Source organism: Centropristis striata, chromosome 3 (genome assembly GCF_030273125.1).
Source record: "Centropristis striata isolate RG_2023a ecotype Rhode Island chromosome 3, C.striata_1.0, whole genome shotgun sequence".
In the NCBI taxonomy this organism is placed as follows: Eukaryota; Metazoa; Chordata; class Actinopteri; order Perciformes; family Serranidae; genus Centropristis; species Centropristis striata.
In genome coordinates, this window is record NC_081519.1 from 37,833,986 (window position 1) to 37,856,191 (window position 22,206).

At 42.1% G+C, this 22,206-nt stretch overlaps 1 protein-coding gene across 2 annotated transcripts in view; it reads right to left on the reverse strand.

The window, feature by feature from the left end:
* The window catches only part of cbfa2t2 (CBFA2/RUNX1 partner transcriptional co-repressor 2), a 39,299-nt gene extending 19,518 nt beyond the window's left edge, over positions 1–19,781 (reverse strand). The window contains exon 1 of one of the 2 annotated variants that reach the window (XM_059329618.1): positions 19,428–19,781. In XM_059329618.1, the coding sequence (XP_059185601.1) occupies positions 19,428–19,455 (28 nt within the window). In that variant the 5' untranslated portion in view covers positions 19,456–19,781. Of the gene's footprint in view, positions 1–3,563; positions 3,967–19,427 lie in introns of those variants that run through there. The other variant, XM_059329620.1, reaches the window with a different exon arrangement.
* Positions 19,782–22,206: the final 2,425 nt, after the last annotated feature.

Here is a 22,206-nt window from a genome sequence, read left to right on the forward strand (position 1 = left end):
AGATCTAGGTAGAGGGTTATAGTTATTTGACAGGTGACTCCTTTGGAGATCTTCCCTTTCAATATGAGTCTTAAAAATAGTGTTTTGTCCCATACTACTTGATATTTTCTGTCATGTCACATGAGTTGTTCAGGTTGGCATTTCTCTGACCAGGCTTTCATGTTGTGAAGCAAACTTTAAAGTGAGTCATATCACCGAGCACATAAACAGAGACCATGAAAGACTACAAACAATTGCACTTACAGTATTGCAGTAAAACAAAGACATTATCCTTTCCCCCAAGCATGCAGATGACTAATCTGTCGCCCTCAGGTTTTGCAGCGAATCAAAGCTGAGCCGTAGGTATGGTCCATAGAGTCCATAAACAGAGCTGCGTGTAAGCTTAGCCCAGCTGTATGAAAGACCAGAGCTCAACAACCACTGAGAGAGACAGATAAGTAAAACAAAGAGGCCAGCTGTGCTCCAAACAATGAGGAGAATGAGGCAGAGATAGCTGTGGAGGACAAGTGTATGTTTGTAATGTGCAGGCAGAGAATGTTATTATTGTGTATGCATATTGTGTGAGTTTGAGGACACTTAAGAACTGTGTTTTTGTAGTATGTATTTTGATAACACGCTGTTCTTCTAGATAGTGAAGTAGAGCCGTGCTGTTGTTCTAGCATAAAATGGACTCCTACAACTTGTCAATGTGCATGCATTTAAGTTTTTAGCCTCAACTGAGCAAATGATAGCATCTGTCTTCCTTTTGTTTGTGAAAATACACCCATTATGTCCACACTTGCTTAGAAGGAGAAAGAGGGAAAAGAAGAGAGAGAGAAAGAGAAGAAAATAATGACTATGACAGACAAATCACGGAGCAAGGCTGCACCACCCATTTCTTGTCCACCCACACACCTAACAACACAAGCAAATACAATTTTTTTCTGCACCTCCTCATGAGTATCAACTCTTAGCTTTCAGGTTCTGCTTTGGAAAATAACACTGTCTTTCCAGGAAAGTTGCACAAGTTTAAATGCATCCTGTTTCACCGTTTTTTTTTCACGGAGGCTCACAAAAAGGCAGTGTTCCTTCTGCTTCTGTGCCTCACTGGTTAAATATTGAAACATTTTTGCTTAAATGCATCCCTGCATAATATTTGTGATATTACCATTCAAATGATTCAGTTTAAAGTCAAAAAGTAGGTAGCCGATCTTTCTGGGCTTTTGGGGAAGCCAGTGGATATCTTTTCCGATTAGAAACTACATTGTTGCCATGGATTCTTTGCAATGCATTATTCTTGTTTTTTATGCAGACAATTAATTTCAATTCAGAACTACATACCCTGAAATTATTTGTTTTAATAATTCAGTTGGGGTCACTTGAGAGCCTTTTAAACATGTGCTGATACTCTTCCCTCTCAGACCACAGCAACCCAGTAAATAGAGTTCTTGTCTTGGGTCACTGAGTGGGTCTCTCAGGCCAACAAAGGGTCAGTAGACCCCTGCAAGAGACCTCTGACTCATGCACTTAGCACAAGGAGAGGGGCTCCTCCACAATGTCAATGGGGTTCCAATAGGAGATACGGAGGGCTAGCGCAGGTGGTTAAATGCTCATTGACACAGATACGCGTCTGCACACTCTCTTACACATACACAGCCATTTATACTGTCAGGAATTGTTCCCTGTGATGAAACAATCATTCATTGCGCTACTTGTAGTGACTGAGCTATTACTGTTGAGTAAATGACCCAACCCTTTCATGTCCACACACACACACAAACACATAAGCGAGAGCACACATTCAAACACACAACCTCTCATTGAACCCCTGGGGCCAGATATCACAGTCCTCGCCACTGGAACTAATAGAGCACTTCCTGCATCAAACTCTTGAAACAGCTGCTCTATTCTGTGTGTACGTGCATATGTGCGTGTTGAAAAAAGGGGGTATTCTGTGCATGAATTCTTTAGATAATAGCATGGTGGGCAAGGGTCATGGTGGTCTGCTTCTCCATTTATTACTACACTTTCAGTAGATAAACTCACAGCTGGGAGGGAGGTCAGAACGAAGGGTTACAGAAACCTATAAGACAACCTTGTACTTCAGCAGACACTATGTCTACAAGACACCTGGTACACACATGCACACAGTCCTTAGACTTAACTAAACATGTATTAAAAACTTCAAGGCAACATAAATATACGATAAAAAATATGAACAGCTTGTCAGGAGTGAAAAGAGGCAAAATAAAATTTCTGAATGAAATAAAAGTCACATCCTTGATCTTTGCACAAACACACAGATGCAGAACAGTGCCTGCTGTCAGGAGTGTGACAGTGTCCAGCAGACCAGACTGAGGTCTCTGTTTTGAGACTGTGCAGCCGACAGTTCTCTCCTATCTCCCTGATGGACTGGTCTGGCCTGGCGGAACACTAGCCAGGTCTCTCTGCCTTTTCTCTGTCTGCTGCTGCCTGACACACCTCCTCTCTCTCTAGGCACGAAAACATGAAGACATAATCTGCTGGGTATAAAGAAGTTACCCATATCAGAGAGTTTTTTATGCACAATATCAATAGTGCAACAATGTGACATTTGCACTCTGCTGGGATTCGCATTCCCACTGATGTCGGTGTTGTGTAACATGTAGGCACAGCATGAAAGACACACGCAGCAGTTTCCCTCCTCTTCCCATATGTCTGGGATATTGTACAACAGATGCACAAGTCTTCTTTACCTATTTTCTTCTGCTCTGCTTGCCATGTGGAAAAACTGATTACTGTCTGAGTAAATGACAGCTGAGAGAGATAAGCCCTTTTCACACAGAGAGCCAATCACACTGCTGTGTTTATTTATCTGGTTGAGGTAACAGTTTTTGGTGTTGACACTTAAGTATTACTTATGAAAAATAAGGAATTCTTGCAAACGCAGGGAACAGGGGCAAGATTAAAAATTAAGAAACAACAGAAGGCTCTATGTTTTGGCTGCTAGACCCTGGAATGGCGCTACTTTTGTCCTAAAGATGTGAGTTTTCTGGAAAAATTACTAAAATCTTAGATGTCAGATTGCAACAGCATTCTTTAAAAACATAATTTACTGCTTCTACAGATGCTACCACACAATGCCACGCACACACCAGAGGAATTATTCCTCAAAACTAAACAACATATCAAGAAAAAGACCATATAAAAACTTGAACAAGATAACAAGAGTCACCAAAGCAATGCATATTTTGTCCATAAAGCAGCTGAAGTTTTTACGCTTTGTAAAAGGAAGCAGGCAGACAAATTCATCCCTCCTACCTCAGAAGATAAGGATGAAGAGATAAAAGAGGAAAGCATGAGGCACCATCTGTACAGCAGTACAGAACAGCTCTGGGAATTAGGATGGAACAGACACACACAAACACACACACACACACACACACACACACACACACACACACACTGTGCACATAAATACACAGTTTGCAAAAGCAGACACACTCAACTCACAAACAGAGATAAATGATCATTACTCACTGAAAACACACAGAGAAAAACACAGAAACAAATTCCATGTTATGATCCCCACTCTCCTCTCCTACCTCCACTCTAGTAGAGTCCACTCTTCAGTCCTTTTGAGAAAGTCAGCTGCAGTGGCAGGGTTTTGCTCTCTTATCCTTTCCTTTTTGTCTCTTTCTGTGACTCCACGCCTTCATATGTCAGGCATGTGTTTGCATTCCCACATATGTGAGCTCCAGTGTGGCGAAGGCCAGAGCCAGAGACACAGATGGCACCCAGATGGAGACAGATAACCGAGTAGACCAGCGCAACGCTGCACTACACACTCTCTCTCTCTTTTACTTTCTTCCTGTCTTTGCTGCTTCTCTTTCTCTCATTTGGTGCTCTCTCTCTCTCTCTCTTACTATCTCCTAATCTCAATCTGCCTCTGCTGTTGTGTTTATTTCCTTTAACTCTCTCTCTTTCTTTCTCTCTGTGAAACTGCGTCCTCTCTCGCGCTCGCTCTCTCAAGCTCTGAAGCCTCCCACTCTCTCATTCTCTCTCTTTCTGCTCAGGCTCCTCCCCTGTTTTCCCACACACTGTCCTCTCCTCTGTTTTCATGGGCCGGGTGCTCCGGCGACGTCACAATCCCCCCACCCCCAACCCCCACCACCACCTCCCCCCATGGATCTTGGCCAATCATCCACTGCTGACTGGCTCTATTCAACCTGCATTCACCGGCAATGGCCCCTGCAATTAACATAACTAATTGCTTTGGCACCTAAAGGCTAAACAAGAGGCCGTGCCAAGAGAGACAAAAGTGTGTGTGCGTGCATCTGCATGTGTGTGTGTGTGTGTGTGTATGTGTGTGAGGGAGGGGGTCCTTTGCAACCCCTACTCCCAACCACCCTCCCATCAACCCCTTAAAGAGAAGAGGGGATCTCCTTTTAAAATGTTTTTATACTAACTACCCCCTCCTTCCAGGCTCTTTCATTGATGCCCTCTTTTGTCTCAGCTCGTTAATGCGGCGCTCAGTGCTGCCTCGCCAGCCAACCCATTGGGGGACACTTGAGGAGCATGAATGAGTTATTCTTCTCTCCTCTTCTACTCTCTTATCCTCCGCGCTCCATCTTCACTGAGTTAAACTTAAATCACTGTCTGATTTATGCCCGGCCTCGCGCACAAGTGCTGCTGTAGACACAATGCAGGTTAAGATAATGGAGCCTGGCTGAGATCGGGGCGGCCTGCATGCTTTATTCACATTCTGCCTATTATTCCCTGCAACCAGTTTACTCCTGGAAAGTACCGAGGACAGTGCTTGGTTCACTCTAAGCCCCGGGTAAATAAGGCATTAATCTGTTTTTAATTAGACAACCAACAATTGAGGGAACATGATCAACGTGTGAGAATTCACAGGCACTTGGGTGTGTAAACAAACAAGCAAATGCTGTCGAATAAATACAAACAGTTCATTAGGAGAAGGTGCTGCCCCTTCTCTTTGCCCTCATGCAAAATACACACTGATCAGCAGCACTGAATGACTAAAGGTGTTATTTGTTCTGCTCTTAAGGAACGCAGGTAAAATCCACACTAATGCGATACATAGCTGTTTCGAAGCAGTCACTAAAAAGACTTATGGCGGGTTTTGAGTTGTCAAAAAGCAGATATCGACTGAATAATCACCCATAATAACCTCTATCTCCCTCCTCTCGCCTCATAGGCCTGCTTTATTCAGGGTGCATCTGGTCAGCCAGCAGGCTCAGAGGCAGGGCCAGGTGGCTGGGAGAGAGGGGGAGAGGGAGGGGGAGGAGTGATGGAGAAACGAGGAAGGCCTTGCATACTGTAACCCACATGCTATTGTAACACATATAGATGGTGAGCTGCAACTGACACCGCCGATGACGGACAAAGGCTACCAGCAGATTTAGATTAAAACCCAGGTGTAGTGAGAAGCAGGTGGTGGATCACGCTTATGGGAGTCATTTGCCATTTTCTTAATTGTAAGCTGAAGTTAAAACGTGTTTGATTTAACCTTTATACACAAAGTTATATGGGAACTTACAGGCTTCTGGACAACACTATTCAATTTCTTAGTCAAAATCTGGGTAAAAAGTGCCACAATCTTAGTTTGTCCCTGCAGCAGTCACATTTGTGTTAGTTTTGAAACATCTTATTACGATACAAAAAGAATGGGTCGTATGATCACAGCATTAACCCATTGAAGCCTGGAAAGCGGATACGTCGTTTTGTAGTATTTGTATAAGCTCTCAAATACTTTTTGAATTTCATTTCTAAAAAAAATCTATTATTTAGTAGAAGCGTTGACACTTCTGTTGAATTTCCAGAAAAACTTAGGGGGTTATTTTAAAATCGCCCAGAGGTTTTACAGGCAGTTTTTACAGGCGTTTTAGGCTTCAATGGGTTAAGGTTGCATTCAGGCCAGATCTGGCGCTGCAACAAAATAGCAATCTCCCCATTTATTTGAGCAGTAATAGTGCTTTTAAGTTGCAGTGGTGTAGACTGCAAGTAAACCCCACTACATGGATGCTCCTTGGAGCAATTCTGGATAATTTTGTAGTGTATTTTCAGCACAAAAATGGTCCTGCACAAGGCACAGTCCCTCCATGTTTTCTTGTCTAGCTGCTATGACATGAGTGAAGCTGCTTTCATGTGCAGTTGTAAATGCCGAGATAACAACAAAAATTGTAAAATATAGAATCTACACAACACAATGTCACAGAAACGGGCTGTTTAAGTGACACTCCCACACCGCCACACAACACTGAGATAATCTCTATAACGGCTGATTTAGTGTGAATGTTCATTAACAGTCCATGAAAATCAGCTCTTCTTTGTTTATTATTTAGTCTATGAGCAGGTGTCTGCTTAGCCTTTAAATGCATTAATCTGTTACTCCAGCTGAACTTCCTGGATCATATTTCATTGTCTCCCCAGTACCTGAAGCAACACGCCTCTAGCAACAAAGCCCTGTGCACTGATTTAACCCGGTGTGAATCTCTGCTTACCATTGAAGAAAGTGTGAGGATTATAAAGCAGAAAGTAGTGATTTTAGAGGCTACAGGAAACACAATATAGGATTAACAGGTAGCACACAAGGAACCACTTCTCTTTCCCCATGTGTGATCATCAGAAATGTACACTGTAAAACTTTTTACTGTAAAATTACAGTAAATTACTGGCAGCAGTTTCGCCAGTAAATTACTGTAAAATTTACAGTAACTTACTGTAATAGAAATACAGGTCTGTTTACTGACAAACTGTCTCGTAACAAAGGAAAAAAAGCATGACGTTTAAATGTTTATCTCTAAATTATGTTAAAACTAATCCATTTAAACTCGATATTAGGATTACTGGAAAAACAACCAATTGTTATTATTTCAGCCTGGACAAAAAATAAATAAAATAAAACTTTTCTTTTTTTTCTTTCTTTTTTTCAAAAATAATGCCTTTATTTTCCCGACATGCTCAGCTGAAAACTGTAAAAATATCATTTTGACCGTTGGAATGCCTGAGCAATCATGATAACTCCCACAATGCATTGTTTTCACAGCAATATACTTTACAATCATAATACAGCAAGTTACTGTTAGAATTTGACTGTAAATTCACAGCAAAGTCTTACAGTGTACTCATGACTACTTTTACATATTCAAAGGTCCTTGCAGCATTTTGAAGGGTACTGGCCTCAAGTCTGAGTACTTCTCCTTCCAAGAGGGTCCCAAACAAGGAGAGTAAACAATGCCAAGCTATACCTTTTATCTTTGTGATGGAAAGTCAGCTTGCTGCCTGTACTGTATGCATATGGCTTCCTTTTACTATAGCTGCTCAAGCCTCACACAGCTGTCTGCCATTGTGTGTATGCGAGAGAGATAAAGAGAGAGAGAAAGAGCGACAGAGCAAGAGAGTATGCAGCATCTGTTTCTGTTCACACGCTCCCTCGCCAAACTTCCACTTTTAGAAAAAGTAAACAGCATTTTTGGAGACGATAGAAAAAAATGAGAGGGCAAGAAGGAGGGCAAGAGGGAATAGAGGATTTAAATACTTGGTGATTGAGTCAACAAGATTTTGCTTTATTTGCATGCATTTACATTGTTTTTTTCCAGTGTTTCAGTACAGGTTAGTAAAAATATATAGTTGCCTAAGCCTCATGTAATCTCATGCACCAAGAAAACTTATTTGTAATTGATCATAAACTCTATCCCTTCACCTTTTAACACTGGACGCACGTGTCTCTAGTTAAAACAGTGTTTTCTGGGGTTCCCATCACAACAGCAGATGCCAATGCAGCCTGCCTATGGCTCCATGATTGGCACAGAGAAGTGGTGCATGTGCTTAAAATGGGAGACTGCATCTATAAAAGAGGATATAAATGCTAACCCCCATTTATTTAAAGGCTAATAAACCCTGGGTTGTTGAGCTTTCACACCAACAACAAGTGGATCTAGTTAGGTTTGCAACAGGTAAAAAAGATGAAATGCCAACAAGTGTAAATACTTTTTGCAATGTGAATCCACATAGCCAGGAAAGCAGCAAAGTGTCAAGTGTAATGTCAAGATGGAAATCGGAAAATATGAGACATCCTCTGACGAAACACGGCCTCTTGAGTAACAATCCACGTCAGCAGCACTAGGTGTTGAAGAAAACACAAACTGTAGCCACATTGATGTTCATAAGGCAATTCAACTCACACATGGTGAGAGCATTTTGTTCTCAGCACTCACTGAGGGGTTTGAAAGGGTAATCTGGCTGATGGGATTTCATTGGGAGAGTTGCTGCCAGAACAGTGTGAAACGATGACGGAGATTTTCATAAGTTTAAAAAAAAAACCTGTGATGCCTCTTTGTAATCTTTTCCCAGCCACATCCTCCTACAGTCAGACACTTTCCCACTTCACACTGTGTTAAGTCAGTCTTTGTGATGCGATGCGAATGTGGCCTTATCAGTTCAAGCTTGTCTATGGTCATACAGTGTGGAAAGTGAAATAGAACAGCCAACTCTGGCCCGGCTCCCACCGACCTCGATTTCTCTGGCAGAGATCTCCAGAGAGTCCGACCAGCTCTGAAAACTAGCCCAAATAAAGACACACTTGCTTTGTATCACCTCATGATGACTTATGATTTATTTAAAACAAACCACAAGGACAAATGACAGACAGGAGATTGGCACGTCTGCTTGAACAAAAAATATAGAGCTGTAATATACAGAGAAACCACACCAAATGGGTTAAATCACTGGTTTGCTAGGTTTAACAAGCAATCAGATTGCTGAATAGGCTCAATGGCTGCCAGTAAGGGCTGAACGGAGTCGGCCAGTACTGGACACAGGATAAATACCACTTTGGACGCCTGCAAATGCTCAACAATGACCAAAGAACATTGGTTTAGTGTGTCAAGGCCTCTCATAAAATAGTAACATACCCGGATGTCTCTTTCTATCTCCTGTCTATCTGATAAAAATGTCTCTTTTCGTTCATTATCAGCATTGTTGCCATTTTTCCCACCAATCCTCATAATTGTTGCCCCCCCTTCACTCTAACCATCTTACCAGCATGGCTCCCCTCCCTCTCCTTCCCCTCTTTCCCTCCATCTCATCACTGTTCAGACTCCTGATGTCGCTAATCTGATGCAGCCACAGATTTCCCTGTCTGATCTCGCATGGACACATTTTCCATTACATCTTCTACAATATATTTATCTAATAGGGACACGTCATTTACCAGGTCCACGTCTGTCTGGTGGAGCATTTACTGTAAAAAAACAACAACAAAAAAACAACAACACAGTTAGCGATCAACTGAGATGCTTCTCGGTAGGAATGAAGGCTAAACTGGGGGCTATTTTCTCTCAGGGTCAGATAAATGATAGGTCACATAAACAGATTTTATTGTATGTGTTTGTTCTGGACAGTGAAGTTTAAAGAATAATATTGGAAGATAGCAAGAGGTTCCCAGAACATCTCCCACCCACACACACACACACACAGACTTTTGCTTGTACTTCAACGCTCTCAATTACCAAAGAAAAAACCCTGAAGTGTATCCTTCCACTTGTAGTCAAAGCAGCTCTGTGGAGCACTTGTAAACAAACAAAAGTTGTATTTACATTCAGTGTTACTTACCAAAATGTGATCTGTGTATCCTTGAGTTCTAAAAAAAACCTTCATCAAGTGTTTTAAATCCAACATCGTTTACATCCATGTTTACGAGCTTCTCTTAGCTGGCACATTGCAGTATATATCTTGGCATGTTGCTGTCACCTTGACCAGAAGAATAGTGTGACACCATTGGTAGAACCGTGTACGGTTTCAACCACATGTGCATGCGTGTCCTTGTGCGCATGCACGAAATAAACAAACCGGGGACCCACTCATCGAAAAAACAACTCCTTCCAAAGGTCTAAAACTCCGCAGGGAACATTTAAATGCCAGTTGGCAAACCACAAAATTGTTCTGGTTAAGCAGTGTGGCTGAAAGGATAAACCATTTCACAAACAAGCCTGGTGACATGGGCTTAGTTTCCAGGACAGAGTTTCTAATTCTGTGCCTCTTTCTGTTGTCACTTAGTAAGTAGTTGAAAATAGACAATCGTAGGTGGTTTGTTGAGATATTTGGTTCTGTGGTCAGATGCATGGACAACTCGTATTAGCAAATAGCATTCGTGACACTGAACTAACTATTTTTTAGGTCCTGTAATAGTTTAAATTAATACCGAAACCAATGAAATTCCATGATTCCCAATACCAAGTACAATACCAAGGACAACACGTCAATACACACTTAAATTTTATTCTTTCAATACATTTGGATCCCTGGGCTCGGACAACAGGATTTCTAAAATCCTTACTTATTCTGAAATCAAGTTGCATCTCATACATATGGAGAAACTTCAAAAATTCTCTCTCTTTTATCTCGTATATGCTGCCTATGTCAGGTCTGTGAGAATGGCATGCCCGCTGCCAAAATGATAACCATCACATTTTCAGAATTTTGGCATCGACTATCAGTTCTAGTGTCATCCCTAGACACAAGTTTGCTTCTGAAAGGTAATCCACACTGCCAAAGTTTTTGGAAGCATTTTGTGTTTATATCCGTCTCTCCATTTCTGATATTTGTATGAATGGAGGCTTTAGTAGCACCACTGATGTCTCATATCGTGTGTACAGTTTGGGTAAAACATTTGCTAAACCAGCCTTTTAAATATTTCCAAAACCACCACTGTTTAAATTGGCTAGCAGCTCCTCTCTGCCTTTTGCTGTTACCATTCTACCTTCACTGCCACCAACTGTACTCATTACATTTGCACCTTCATGCAAATGCTAGTACAGCAAGAGACAGAAACAAAGCAGGCTCATCAAAACATGACTCCATTGTGCCACTGTGAAAAGCTAAAAACTAAAACCGACAAAAGTACACCAGCAATGATTCACTTTTTAGTGCATTTCTGATAAGAATTCTTACATAGCCCTGCAAAATAAATTACCTAAACTAGTCTGAACATGTCCTCACTTCAAATCTTTATTGATTCCCTTGAGACTCATTCACAAGTCATCCCAAAGACATTAAAAACAAATGGGTGGCTGGTCAGGGGGGCACCATAGCACTCTGACACAAAACAACCACTGACTGGTACTTTACCCCCTCCTGACATCCCACTAGCCCAAACACGCCTCTCCCCTCCCCTCTTTCCCCACAGTCCATCGTCCCACCCTTGCCCCCCTCTGTCCGTCCATTCCACGACTATTGTGCCTCTTTTCAGGCATCCTCATATCACCCAAAACAAATGGGTCCCGTATTTTCCCTTCTCTCCTCCTCCCCCTTCTTTCTCTTATTTTCTCTCTCTCTTTCTCTCCTTCACTCGGTGCCGATGAAAGGCAGGCATTGAGCCGGCAGTGGCATTCCAAAACCTCAGGCCTCGGCTCCAGTGTGTCTGGCTATTCAACACTGCTGGGAGCCATTAGTTTAAGTAAGGTCTGACCCGCCTACTCACCCACGGAAAACCCTCAGATCTCCTATTACACTCGGCACACAGAGGGGAGACACACGGCTGCTCTTAGGGTGCAACGGGTGTGTGTGTGTGTCTGTAAACACGAGACGGGACAGATAGAGACGAGTAAATATGAATTGCGGGTAGGAGCGAGAGAGATAGACAGACGTGCATGTATGAGTGTGTTTATGAGTGAGAGGGAAAGTGAGCGAGAAAGTGTTTGTGTGTTGGTATGAAGGAGACAGAATGAGAGAGTGGCTGCATGTGTGCCTAAAATTTATGAGCAGTGGGTCTCATGCTCACTTGGCTGCATCTTCCTAAAGTTTCCACACAGGGAGGCCAAGTGCGTAGCCAGACGCCAAACCCTTCTCACCAATAACTCCCCTTAAACGATATTCAACAACCAACGCACTTTTCAAAGCCTCTCCAGCCGCTCTCTTGTTTAACTTATGTACCAGATACGCTGTCAGGGATATCCATCTATGGCACTCACTGTTAAAACCTTTAATGCAGCAATTTGGCTAATTGGAAAATGATACCGCGGATCAGAACTTGCCAGCCTCACCCAATTGTTGGCACATAAAAATGAATAGTGCTCATAAACAACTCCATGTTTGGAAGAAGTTGTGTGTTAAAAGAGTTTGTGCTCGCTAAGATGTGGACAAGCCCACACACAGACGTAACACATACAGTTACTAACTACGCACTGGACATTCCTCTCAGTACAACAGGCTTTCTTTTAGTGACAGTACAGTGTATTGTTCACAGCTGGCCAGTAAAAGATTTGTGACTTTGCCACCTTTTTTATAGGGAATTAATCATGGCCCAAAACTGAAAATTCAATTGCATTATTTGCAGTTTAAGTCTTTGTAACCAGTGTCGCGGTTTGAAGACAAACAAACAACTTCTTGTTCCCACTGTAGCTATACAAGACATGGATTTTGCCCCTGTCTTTAAATACTTTAATATCAATGTGCATTATTATGATTTGAATATAATGTATACAATGCTCAGACAGACATCCACCAAGGCCAGTAGTGCTTCAGGTGCTCCGAGTATGGTCCAATTACCTAAGTTGGGAAGTCGTAACATGTTAACATTGTGGACTCTAAAAAGAATGTGTTAAATTTTATAGTTCAGAGCATTTAAACAGCACAATTAGCGCTGTTTCGAACATTTGCATGACTACAAAGAGCAAAGGAAACTGATCAGGTGAGTCATTAAACGTGTGCCAAAATGTTTGCCTACTTTCCAAATGTTTATTCCGACTGGAGGGGGCATTGGTGTAAACACTGCCAGGAGAAAACTAATTTTTCTGAGTATCTTGACACTGCATTAATGCAGCATGAATGTTAACTACAGTGTGAAATAATATGTGCATGCCCTCTGCCCCGTAATTCAGATACGCTCCAAAGTTAGAAAGGGTTCAGCTTTGTCCCATGCTACACCAAGCAACAAACGCCAGGACTAAAAAGTGAAGCCGATCGGGAATTGACAAAAACTGCAATTCTTTGACTGGCCACTTGAGGCTGGCTCCAAATGCAAGTCAATCCTCTTATTAAAAGGCCCAACTTTCATGGCATGGCAGAAGAAAAAGGGTTTGGGCAGTGAGTGAGTGTGTGAATTTTCTTATAACTCAACTGTTTAATTCATAGTATGGATTGAAGTTATACATAATTAAGGCGATAGGATATATGAGTGACAGGTAGGTGCCCTCAGTGGTGGCTTGCTGCTGCATTCAGTCTGCCTCAGCTTACCACCGCTTCACCTCTTTGCTCCTTTTTAGGATTAGCTGTGATTTAAGAGGAGTCAGACACTTAAAGCTTCATTACGGCTCTCTAAAAAACTATGGGTGACATCACGGAAGCTCCGTCCTTATTTTATACAGTCTTGTGCTCCAACCTTCCACCAAGTCTCCTGAAAATTGGGCCAGCATTTTTTCCATAATTCTGCTGACAGACAGACAAAACAAACAAACAAACTGAATCAAAAACATAACCTCCTTGGCGCAGTATAAAGATGATTCAAAAACTTAGAAGTGGCTTCTTAGCAGCTTGCCTCGAACGTGTCTTGCACTTAAGGACAAAAAAGTTGCTAAAAACACAAATATTACTTTCTATTATTTTATTCTAATAAATTGACTTACATGCTGTATCAAGGTTCACAACAACTCCCACTCTCGTCAAAGCCATCCCACTGAGCTGCTTCAATAAAAAGCACAACACCAGCCGGCTAAGAAAGGAAAAGTTATCTCTAGTGAAAAGCAGGCGATGACAACACCACCTACAGCATGATATAATGTTACTTTATACTGCACATTTTTGCCTGATGTGTATGTGTGTGTATGGAGCTTCCTGCTACCAGCAGTTGATTCTATATAAACCTTCCATCTCTCTTCCTCTCTCCCCGAGGCTGTAGGAGCAGCTGTGTTGTTCTCTTCCCTGGCGATGGCCACACCTGTGATCTGCAGGTGGTTCATCTGGCAGCGGAGCCGGGAACACCTGGCCAGGCAGAGATAGAGCCTCCAGGCTTTACTCTCTGTGTGTGTTTGTGTGTGTGTGTAATAGTTTTTGGGATTTCTGAAGGGCTCAATTAAAGCTGAGGGGAGATAACGGCTGGCTTTGCTCACACACCCACACACTCACATTTAGAGGCATGTGTTGGCATTTCCCAAGGTTAAGCCTCAGGGATGTTTGGGCTTGTCAATGTTGCAATTCAATCCTCAATTTGTGTGTGTGTGTGTGTGTGTGTGTGTGTGTGTGTGTGTGTGTGTGTGTGTGTGATGGAGAGGAGGTGTATTTAAAGTTTTAAGTGTTCTGGTTCTTTTCATTTTAAGACAAAACAAATCAAACTAAACCTCGTCCTGCTTTCCCAGTTGTTCCTGCTTAATTTTTTTAAAGACCAAATCATATAAATATGTCGAAGCAGACTAGCAGGAGACCGCGGCAGCACCTGCTTTGTTGTTGCTTCGCAGACCCACCACGGGTATGACTTCTTGCCACAGTGCTCTGCAAGAACAAATGCGCAAAGACAACAAGCACAGAGACACCAGCTGAGGACAAGACACATAAACAACAGCACCCAGAACACATTCCACCCTCGGAGCAAGAGCAGGCAGAGTGCAACACAAGTTTATGTGTGCAGCGAGAGAGCAGGTCCTGTTCTCTGACAGCACAAGACCCAGCAGGAGGGAAATCAGAGAAGGGACAGATGAGGTGAACTTGACAAAAGTCATAAAACTCACAACTGACACTTGTGAGCTCTGGATTGATATTGGCTTATGGGCTAAGATCCTCTGTCACATTCACTGCGGGTGTGTGTGTCTGATAAAGTGAGACTAGGCCAAGGCCACTCATCATCTACATCGTTATCTGTCAGGATGTGAAGCAGACTCTCTCTGGGTCAGACTCTGCGGGAAATGCTTGTTGCATATGTTTTACATAAACATTACACGTGTTTCAGCTCATGACTGATAAAGATTTTTAAAAAGAAAAAACGTATCTGTTCCTTCAATAAGAAGATATATCGCTGAGAAAAGAAGGGGTGGATGACATGATGAAACCTTCTATAAAAGCACAAGTTTTTTATACAGCTTTTTAAGAGTCAAATTCAAGCACTTTTCAAGTACTTTCAAGGTTCCTAAAAAATGTCCTTTTTCATCACTTCTAAATCTACAGCAATCAATTAATTGTTTCATTTCAAACATTAATAAATGTGTGCCCAAAGACTGTATTAGCATTAGGCCAACATTTGTCCAGAGTCTTGGAATAACACAAGCATTGGATATCATTTGGGCAAGTATTAAACAGTTCAAGTTTAACATTTATAGAGTCAAAGTCTTATCAATAGTCAAATTTAGGATTTGAGGAACAACGCTACCGTATTTAATATTTTTCACATATGACATATTATTTTACACTGCATATGTGTGCATATTTCTGAAAATCAACTTATTATGAGTTCATAGACAACAAATACTTGATTGTACTCCATGTAGTTTCCAAGAATTTTTCCTATCATAATATATTTAGTCTTTGGGCACATGGGACTACTGTTTTTTCTAACATATAAAACAGTACAAAAAGTATTCCGATGCGCCCAAAGACAAGACACATTGTTTAATACAAAAAAAAATACTTTTTAGCCCAACAAAACCTTAAAAAAAGATTGAAATGACAAACTGAAAGAGGAATAAAGAATGGGGATTTAAAAAGAAGTGTGATATTGGTTATATCATGTCAAACCATGAACTGGACTTCTCTCACAGAGTCTTCAATAAGAGCTCACACACAGCTGGATGTCAGCTTTCCTCTGGGCGATGACAGGCCAGCTGCAGTTGGACTCTCTGCGTGGCGGCCAAGACAGACTCGCGGGGATGGAGAGAGGGATAAGGAGACGGGAAAAGGAATGGGGACAGAAAAGAAGGGGGAACAAAGAGGGATGGATGGAGGGAGGCCGGACGTCAGACAGAAACAGGAGGTGAGAACGGAGCGCTGGAGTAACCCTGGAAGGCGTGGAGAAAAGGGGGAACCAATGCTAACTCCTCTTTGTCTGAGCCAAGTGGGAAATGATGGAAGGGGGGTGAAAGGCATGAGGAGTGGGAACAGAAAGACAGGGGGCATTAAAAAAGCATAATGTGGTGATAAGTTCCTTTCACTTTTTTTCTTTTTTTTTTTGCCTGACCACTCCGATTCACTGTGAAGTGACTGGGCCCTTTTGTTCCCAGCCAATGTCCCTCCACTTAAGAGTAAAAAAACGAATAAATGCCTGCACACAATCCTGGGACCTGCATGCCGCCATCCTGATAAAGGATACATGATTTTTTTTTTCTCCATGATGATTTAAATGAAACACAGAAGAACACACAAAAGGAGCTTTTATCCCTTTAGCTTGAATGTTTCAAAAGCCATATGACAAATATGCAAAACCACTCTCAAACCGTGCGAGACGCCTTTTTGGAATAGTCAAATGTGTCAGAGCGATGTTTACGCTACCAAGTGACACCTGAATACAGAGGCCATGGCGGTGGCTGGCAGTATAACAAAATGACAGTGTTAACAACATCCAGGAGCCGAGCTGAGACCTGCAATCACGGGCGAAAAGCACAGAGCTGGGTTTATCTTTCAGAGGCGGAGAAGTGATGTTTTGTCAGGAGGTGCGCGGACACTCTAATAGCCCACGTCTCCTGTACGGCTGGTATTTCTGAGGATTGTTATTGGCGGGTGATCTTTGGCGCAAGATCACATCTGGATCCTATCCTCCCAGCCGCTCTGAGCAGTGCCGCACAGCAACAAGAAACAGCTGTGCAAAACTGGCTTCAATTAGCCTCACATTCTCCCTGACAGTTAATCCCTTTCTACTCCCCTCCTCTCACTGTTTTTTTTTTCTTCTTTTAACTGTTCGGTCACTCCTCTCTTTCTGTTTTTTTTCGTAAGGCTTTGCTTCAGGTTGCCACACTGTCTGAAGTAATAGACAGGGGAACACAGTGTGCTGAATTGGAAACAGACAATGAGACGGAAAGCTCAGAGGTCTCACGAAACACGGAACATGACAAATCCTATCGGTTTAAAAAGACTGATGATGCTTTTTGCAGTGGTTTGGGAGTCAACACGGGAACTTGATAATAGGACGCAGAGATGAAATATTTTCTCTTCCTGTCATTGGCTAGTAAACGTTTCATTACAATTAAGGTCAATTTAAATCTTGGACTCTTCACAGCGTGCGATCCCGAACAGAAGATATGTGACACATGCAATTAAAGTCAATTTAAATAGTCATATTATTACTCAAACAGAAGATGCCAGATTCTTTGTTGTGGTTTTATATATGGAGCACAAAGTGACCCCATAAATTCAGTTTCCCCCACTGAAACCACACTTCGCAAACACTTAACTGTGGTCCAGCAGTGCAGCACACTGGATAAAATGTTGTCGCTCATGAGTCATTAATCAAACTCAGCTCAAACCAGATCAACTGCACACCATCTTGACTCAGCTATACTGCACCGGGGAATCCAGCTCAGATTGGTCCTGTGATAGGAAATGGGAGCCAGGTTTGAGGTAAGGGAGCCGATCTGATGGGCTTGATGAGCAAATCTGGAGGGTTCTGCAGTCATTGTAGCCCTGGGGCCCGAGTAAAACACTAACAGGTGGTAGTGCTGGTGGAAAAGACCCACGCAGAGACCAGAGGGAGTGAGAAGGATACTGGGCTAGCAGCCTGACACACACAAACACACACCCGAGCACACGCATATTACAGAAACACAGCCAACCGCATGCATGACACACAGAAACAAGCATTCGTAGTGCACAGAAAGAAAGCCAAAAATGTGCAACTCAATGCATTTGCGCACATTTACAACATACCCGAAACAACTCTTTACATGCAAACACACACATGCATACAAACAGCCCACAAGACACGAAACTGTGCACGGATGACTCAGAGAAGATCTGCAGGCACCTTTCTCTACCTCCAGCACAGGCAAATTCTCCCACATGGCAAAACACAAAGGGCCCACGTCTGGCAACACTAACAGCCCACTCAAGCCAAAACCAATTAGGTCTCTAATGCAAACCTGCAGGGCCCCTTTGTCGTTTATTTCCCCTTTTAATGTCAGAGGATTGGAATCTGACTCTATAACCCACCCCAAAGAATAGAAGGAAAAAGGCAAAAGGGAAAATTATCGGGGGTTCCAAATTATCCACATGTTTTCAAGTAGAGCTAATTGAATCAGTGATGAATGGAAATGATTGACTAGTGTGAGCAATGTTGAGCCTACATGCTCTTTAACACATTTTCTCCCAGTGTACACACAGCATCTCTGCTTCCCAGAGGGCTATTTAGCTTTCTGCAAAACATCAAATTACTTCAGCTAAACAACGATTACGGTAAAACAGAAGAATACGCATATTTGATCTTTTGTGGGTCGTACTTGGAACCGAATTTTCCAAAACAATAACTGCTTTCAAACCCAGAATCTATCATGTTTATAGTTTTGTATTACAGTGCACGCTCTGCTGCTCCCTGGTGGCAACTGTAGCCCCATCATCATCATTATCATCACCACCACAACATCACCATCAGCATTACAGTCATGTCTTTGTCATGCAATTATTTGTTTGTCTGTGGGGAAAAGGGGGACCAATTGGAGCCCTGAGGGGAGTCGCAGTGGCACATGGGGGCCGACAGTCATTCCCTCAGGCCCTGCTGACCCCACTTGCATTGCAGGACTGTACTATTGACCCCTGATGTAAAGCAGGCAGAAACCGCAGGCAAAAAAGAGGAAAAACCTCCTCCTGGCATCAAGCAGCAGCTCCAGCCTGGTTTCACACCGCCTGGTGTTTTTGTCTTAAAAAGCTGTAAAGTCCAGATGGTGGAAAGAGAGAAAAAAAACTTTGCCCGGTGGATTAAGGGCTCCAAATCCTCCACTGAATAGACACATAGACCGAAAGCTGCTATTCAATCAAATGGGAGCATAATAGCTGTCTTGTGGGGGCTATATGAGGGATAATGCATCCAATAGTGTGTGTTATGCATAGTTTATTCTCACTCTTTAATGGATCCTAATGAGCGTAAGATCTCAGCAGACAAAGGGATGACTGAGTTTTTGTTTGGTCATTATATTGATTTGATATGATCTGAAGTAACACATTCAAAGGTCTTCTCTGAATAACCCAGAATGCTCTTGGAGAAGAATCTGAAAATAATAGAGGGGTTTTTTTCTGTCCACATTATGTAGCCAAGCTCATTATGAGGCAAAGACAGCCCTTTATCATGGATTCAGGTCCTTAATTATGTAAAACATCAAAATAAGAGCATGCACATATGGGCAATTTGTTTGACTCAGCATGGTTTATTATAATGTGCAGGTGCAAATATGCATACCTGTGGATACATTATGTCAGATAAAATAACTCAAGTGTGATGCTCCATTTTAAACAAGCATAATTTAAAGTCTACTTACAATTTAAAGCACTCGGCATTCCGACCATGCTCCTCGTATTTTTGAGTTTTCCTCTTGTTGGCAGAATGATGGCTGATGCGATCAAAGTCCTTCAGTTTGTCTTCGGCGGGGTCTATACAGGAATAAAATACTCATTAAACTGAATCAAACAGAGTAAAATGAAACCTGCAGGAGACGATCGATTCGCTTCAACACCAGGCATCAGGTATCTATTCTGTAGCGCTACGGAGAATATTTGAGTGGGCGGTACTAATTGTCAGCATTTAAGCAGAAAGCCAATAACGCTCCCTTACAGCAGGGAAACGTTGTCTCTGTAATGATTAACTCCGAGCGGCAACAATAGGACACCAGAGCTCAGCTCACATAATCCTCACAGCAGACACACTTATATTGCCTTGAGCAAAGTCGTTTATGACCTCGACTTGTTGGTGTATTGATTTTGTTTTTCATAGCCTAAATCTGTAGCCTGGAATGCCTCTGCAAATTGTCATTGAAGCAAGACCAAGGAGCCTGATGAAAGTAAAAATGATGGATTGTACTGGATAATATGTGGCCTGAAGGGATAAAACGTTGCACAATATTTATAAAGTTCAAAACAAAAGTTGAATATTCAGTGATCCCTGTCCTATCCGTGCCTCATAAACCAGAAGCTAAAAACATACTGGACGCCATCCAGAATCTCACGTGTAATTCTTCTTTACAAGCATAATATTTGGTTACTGGATGAGAATATTGTGAGCTATACCACCCCCAACACACACATCCACCATCATTTTTCCATCCTCCTCCTCCCCCCCTACAGCCACCCACATATGCCACACGCTCCTGTCCTCCCCCTCCTTCCCTCCCCTCCAGCACCCCCATCCTCCACTCCTGCCAGGCTGCCACCTGCTCTCTGCAGCATGCTGCACAGCTGCTCTGCTACAATAACAAATTAAGGTCCACCGTGGCAGGCAGGAGTCATTACCTACTGCTCCTGCTACGGAAGAGCCAAGGACCCATCAGCTAACGCCTCTGTGTGTCAGGGGAACACAGGTTTCCTTTTTTGTGTAAAGCTGGAGGCTAAGGGCCACTAATTGTTTTGATGTGGAGCGCAGGATCAGGGGGTAACACCGTTTGGGGACACAGAGTTACCACTTGCTGTGTCAGTGTCAGGAGCAAGTGATGTGCTGCTGACTGTGCTGTTTTCACAATGAGTGAATGAAGAAGAAAGACACGGTCAGATCCCTGCATAGAGCAGACATCCTCAAATATCCCTGTGCCTGATTAGAATCTTGCAATAAATACTTTAACTTTTTAAAACTTAAATGCATTAGAGAAATCAGTTTTGATTTGTTAATGACTACTTGCCTTCAGAGAATATCAAAATTTAGCAGAAATGACCTCCAAATTTCCTTCTGAGACAATTAATAAAATTTAAGGTTATCAACATTTTAACAAGGTTGCTAGTGACATCATGGCTACTGTCTTAATGAAAAGGGGAGACTGCAGTTCCGCAGATCAACCACCCACATAGTCTCCGGCAGGTGCAGGCCTGCACCTGCCTGAGAACACAAGACACAACAAAGTGAAGGAGATAATGTTACAGCGAGACCTTGAACAACATGGAATGATAGCTAAATGTTAAAAAAATAAAAAATATTTAGAGGACATTCACTTCATCAAGGTTTCAGCCTTGTAACTCTGCTTGTGATCTTGAAAAAATTCTATGCAAGCAGGCGAAAAACCTGTCTCGACGGACATGCAGTAATCACATATATTTAATGCAAAACAGGACTGTATAAGTGGGGGATGGCACTGGGAGCATTCTGCAAAGAATCAGCAAGGTTGTATGCATAAAGAATGAACACCAAACCTATTGCTATGGGTCACCTGGTTGTTTAAGAGACATTGTGGTTGCACGTGATTTCCATGCATGCATGAACTACCACTAGTCTCCATTATAGACCCATCTCTAATTTCAAATAACCAATTTCTGCATCACAACATGTATTATTATTATTATTTCAACATGTAAATCAATCAATTGGTGTCATTTAACTCTGTATGTGTAGTATGTATTCTGTGACTTACTCATACAATGAATCAATCCAGACTAAACCTTTGATTGTGACAACAATGTCCCAACTAACTCATCTTGTCAACAAGCTCTGTGACAGGTTAACAAAGAGATGACTAGTCAGTTAGCAGGAGGCTGAAGTCAAAGAAGAAACAGGCTCAGACGGTGGTGGGATTTGCCGTGGCCATTATGGTCGCTCTGTGTGACAGCTGGCCATTGCCCCCCTTCATCTCCTTTCAGCGTCTTTGTCACAGCTCCTTTAATCACACCAGCAGGACTGTTACACAGCAAATCAGCTGACCTGACCTACTGGCTGACTGAGTGACTGTCTGGACGTATAACCTGCTGAGCTGTAGCAAAAATTTTTACAAGACCCAATACTCTCCCATACAGCCATTTCGTTCCTGCCAATTTAATGGAATATATATATATATATATATATATATATATATATATATATATATATATAATAAGAAATTAAATAAATGAAGACATGCAATGTTTCATTCTGTGTGTAAGGGATCTATATAATGTGTTATTTCCACTTTTTTTTTATTGAATTACTGACATAAATAAACGTTTCTATGATATTCTAATTTATTGAGATGTACCTGTGTGTGTGTGTGTGTGTGTGTGTATAAATATATATATATATATATATGGAGATTTCTGTGAGAATTGTATTTCTTATGGTGACCATCGCATACTTACATTCTGGGA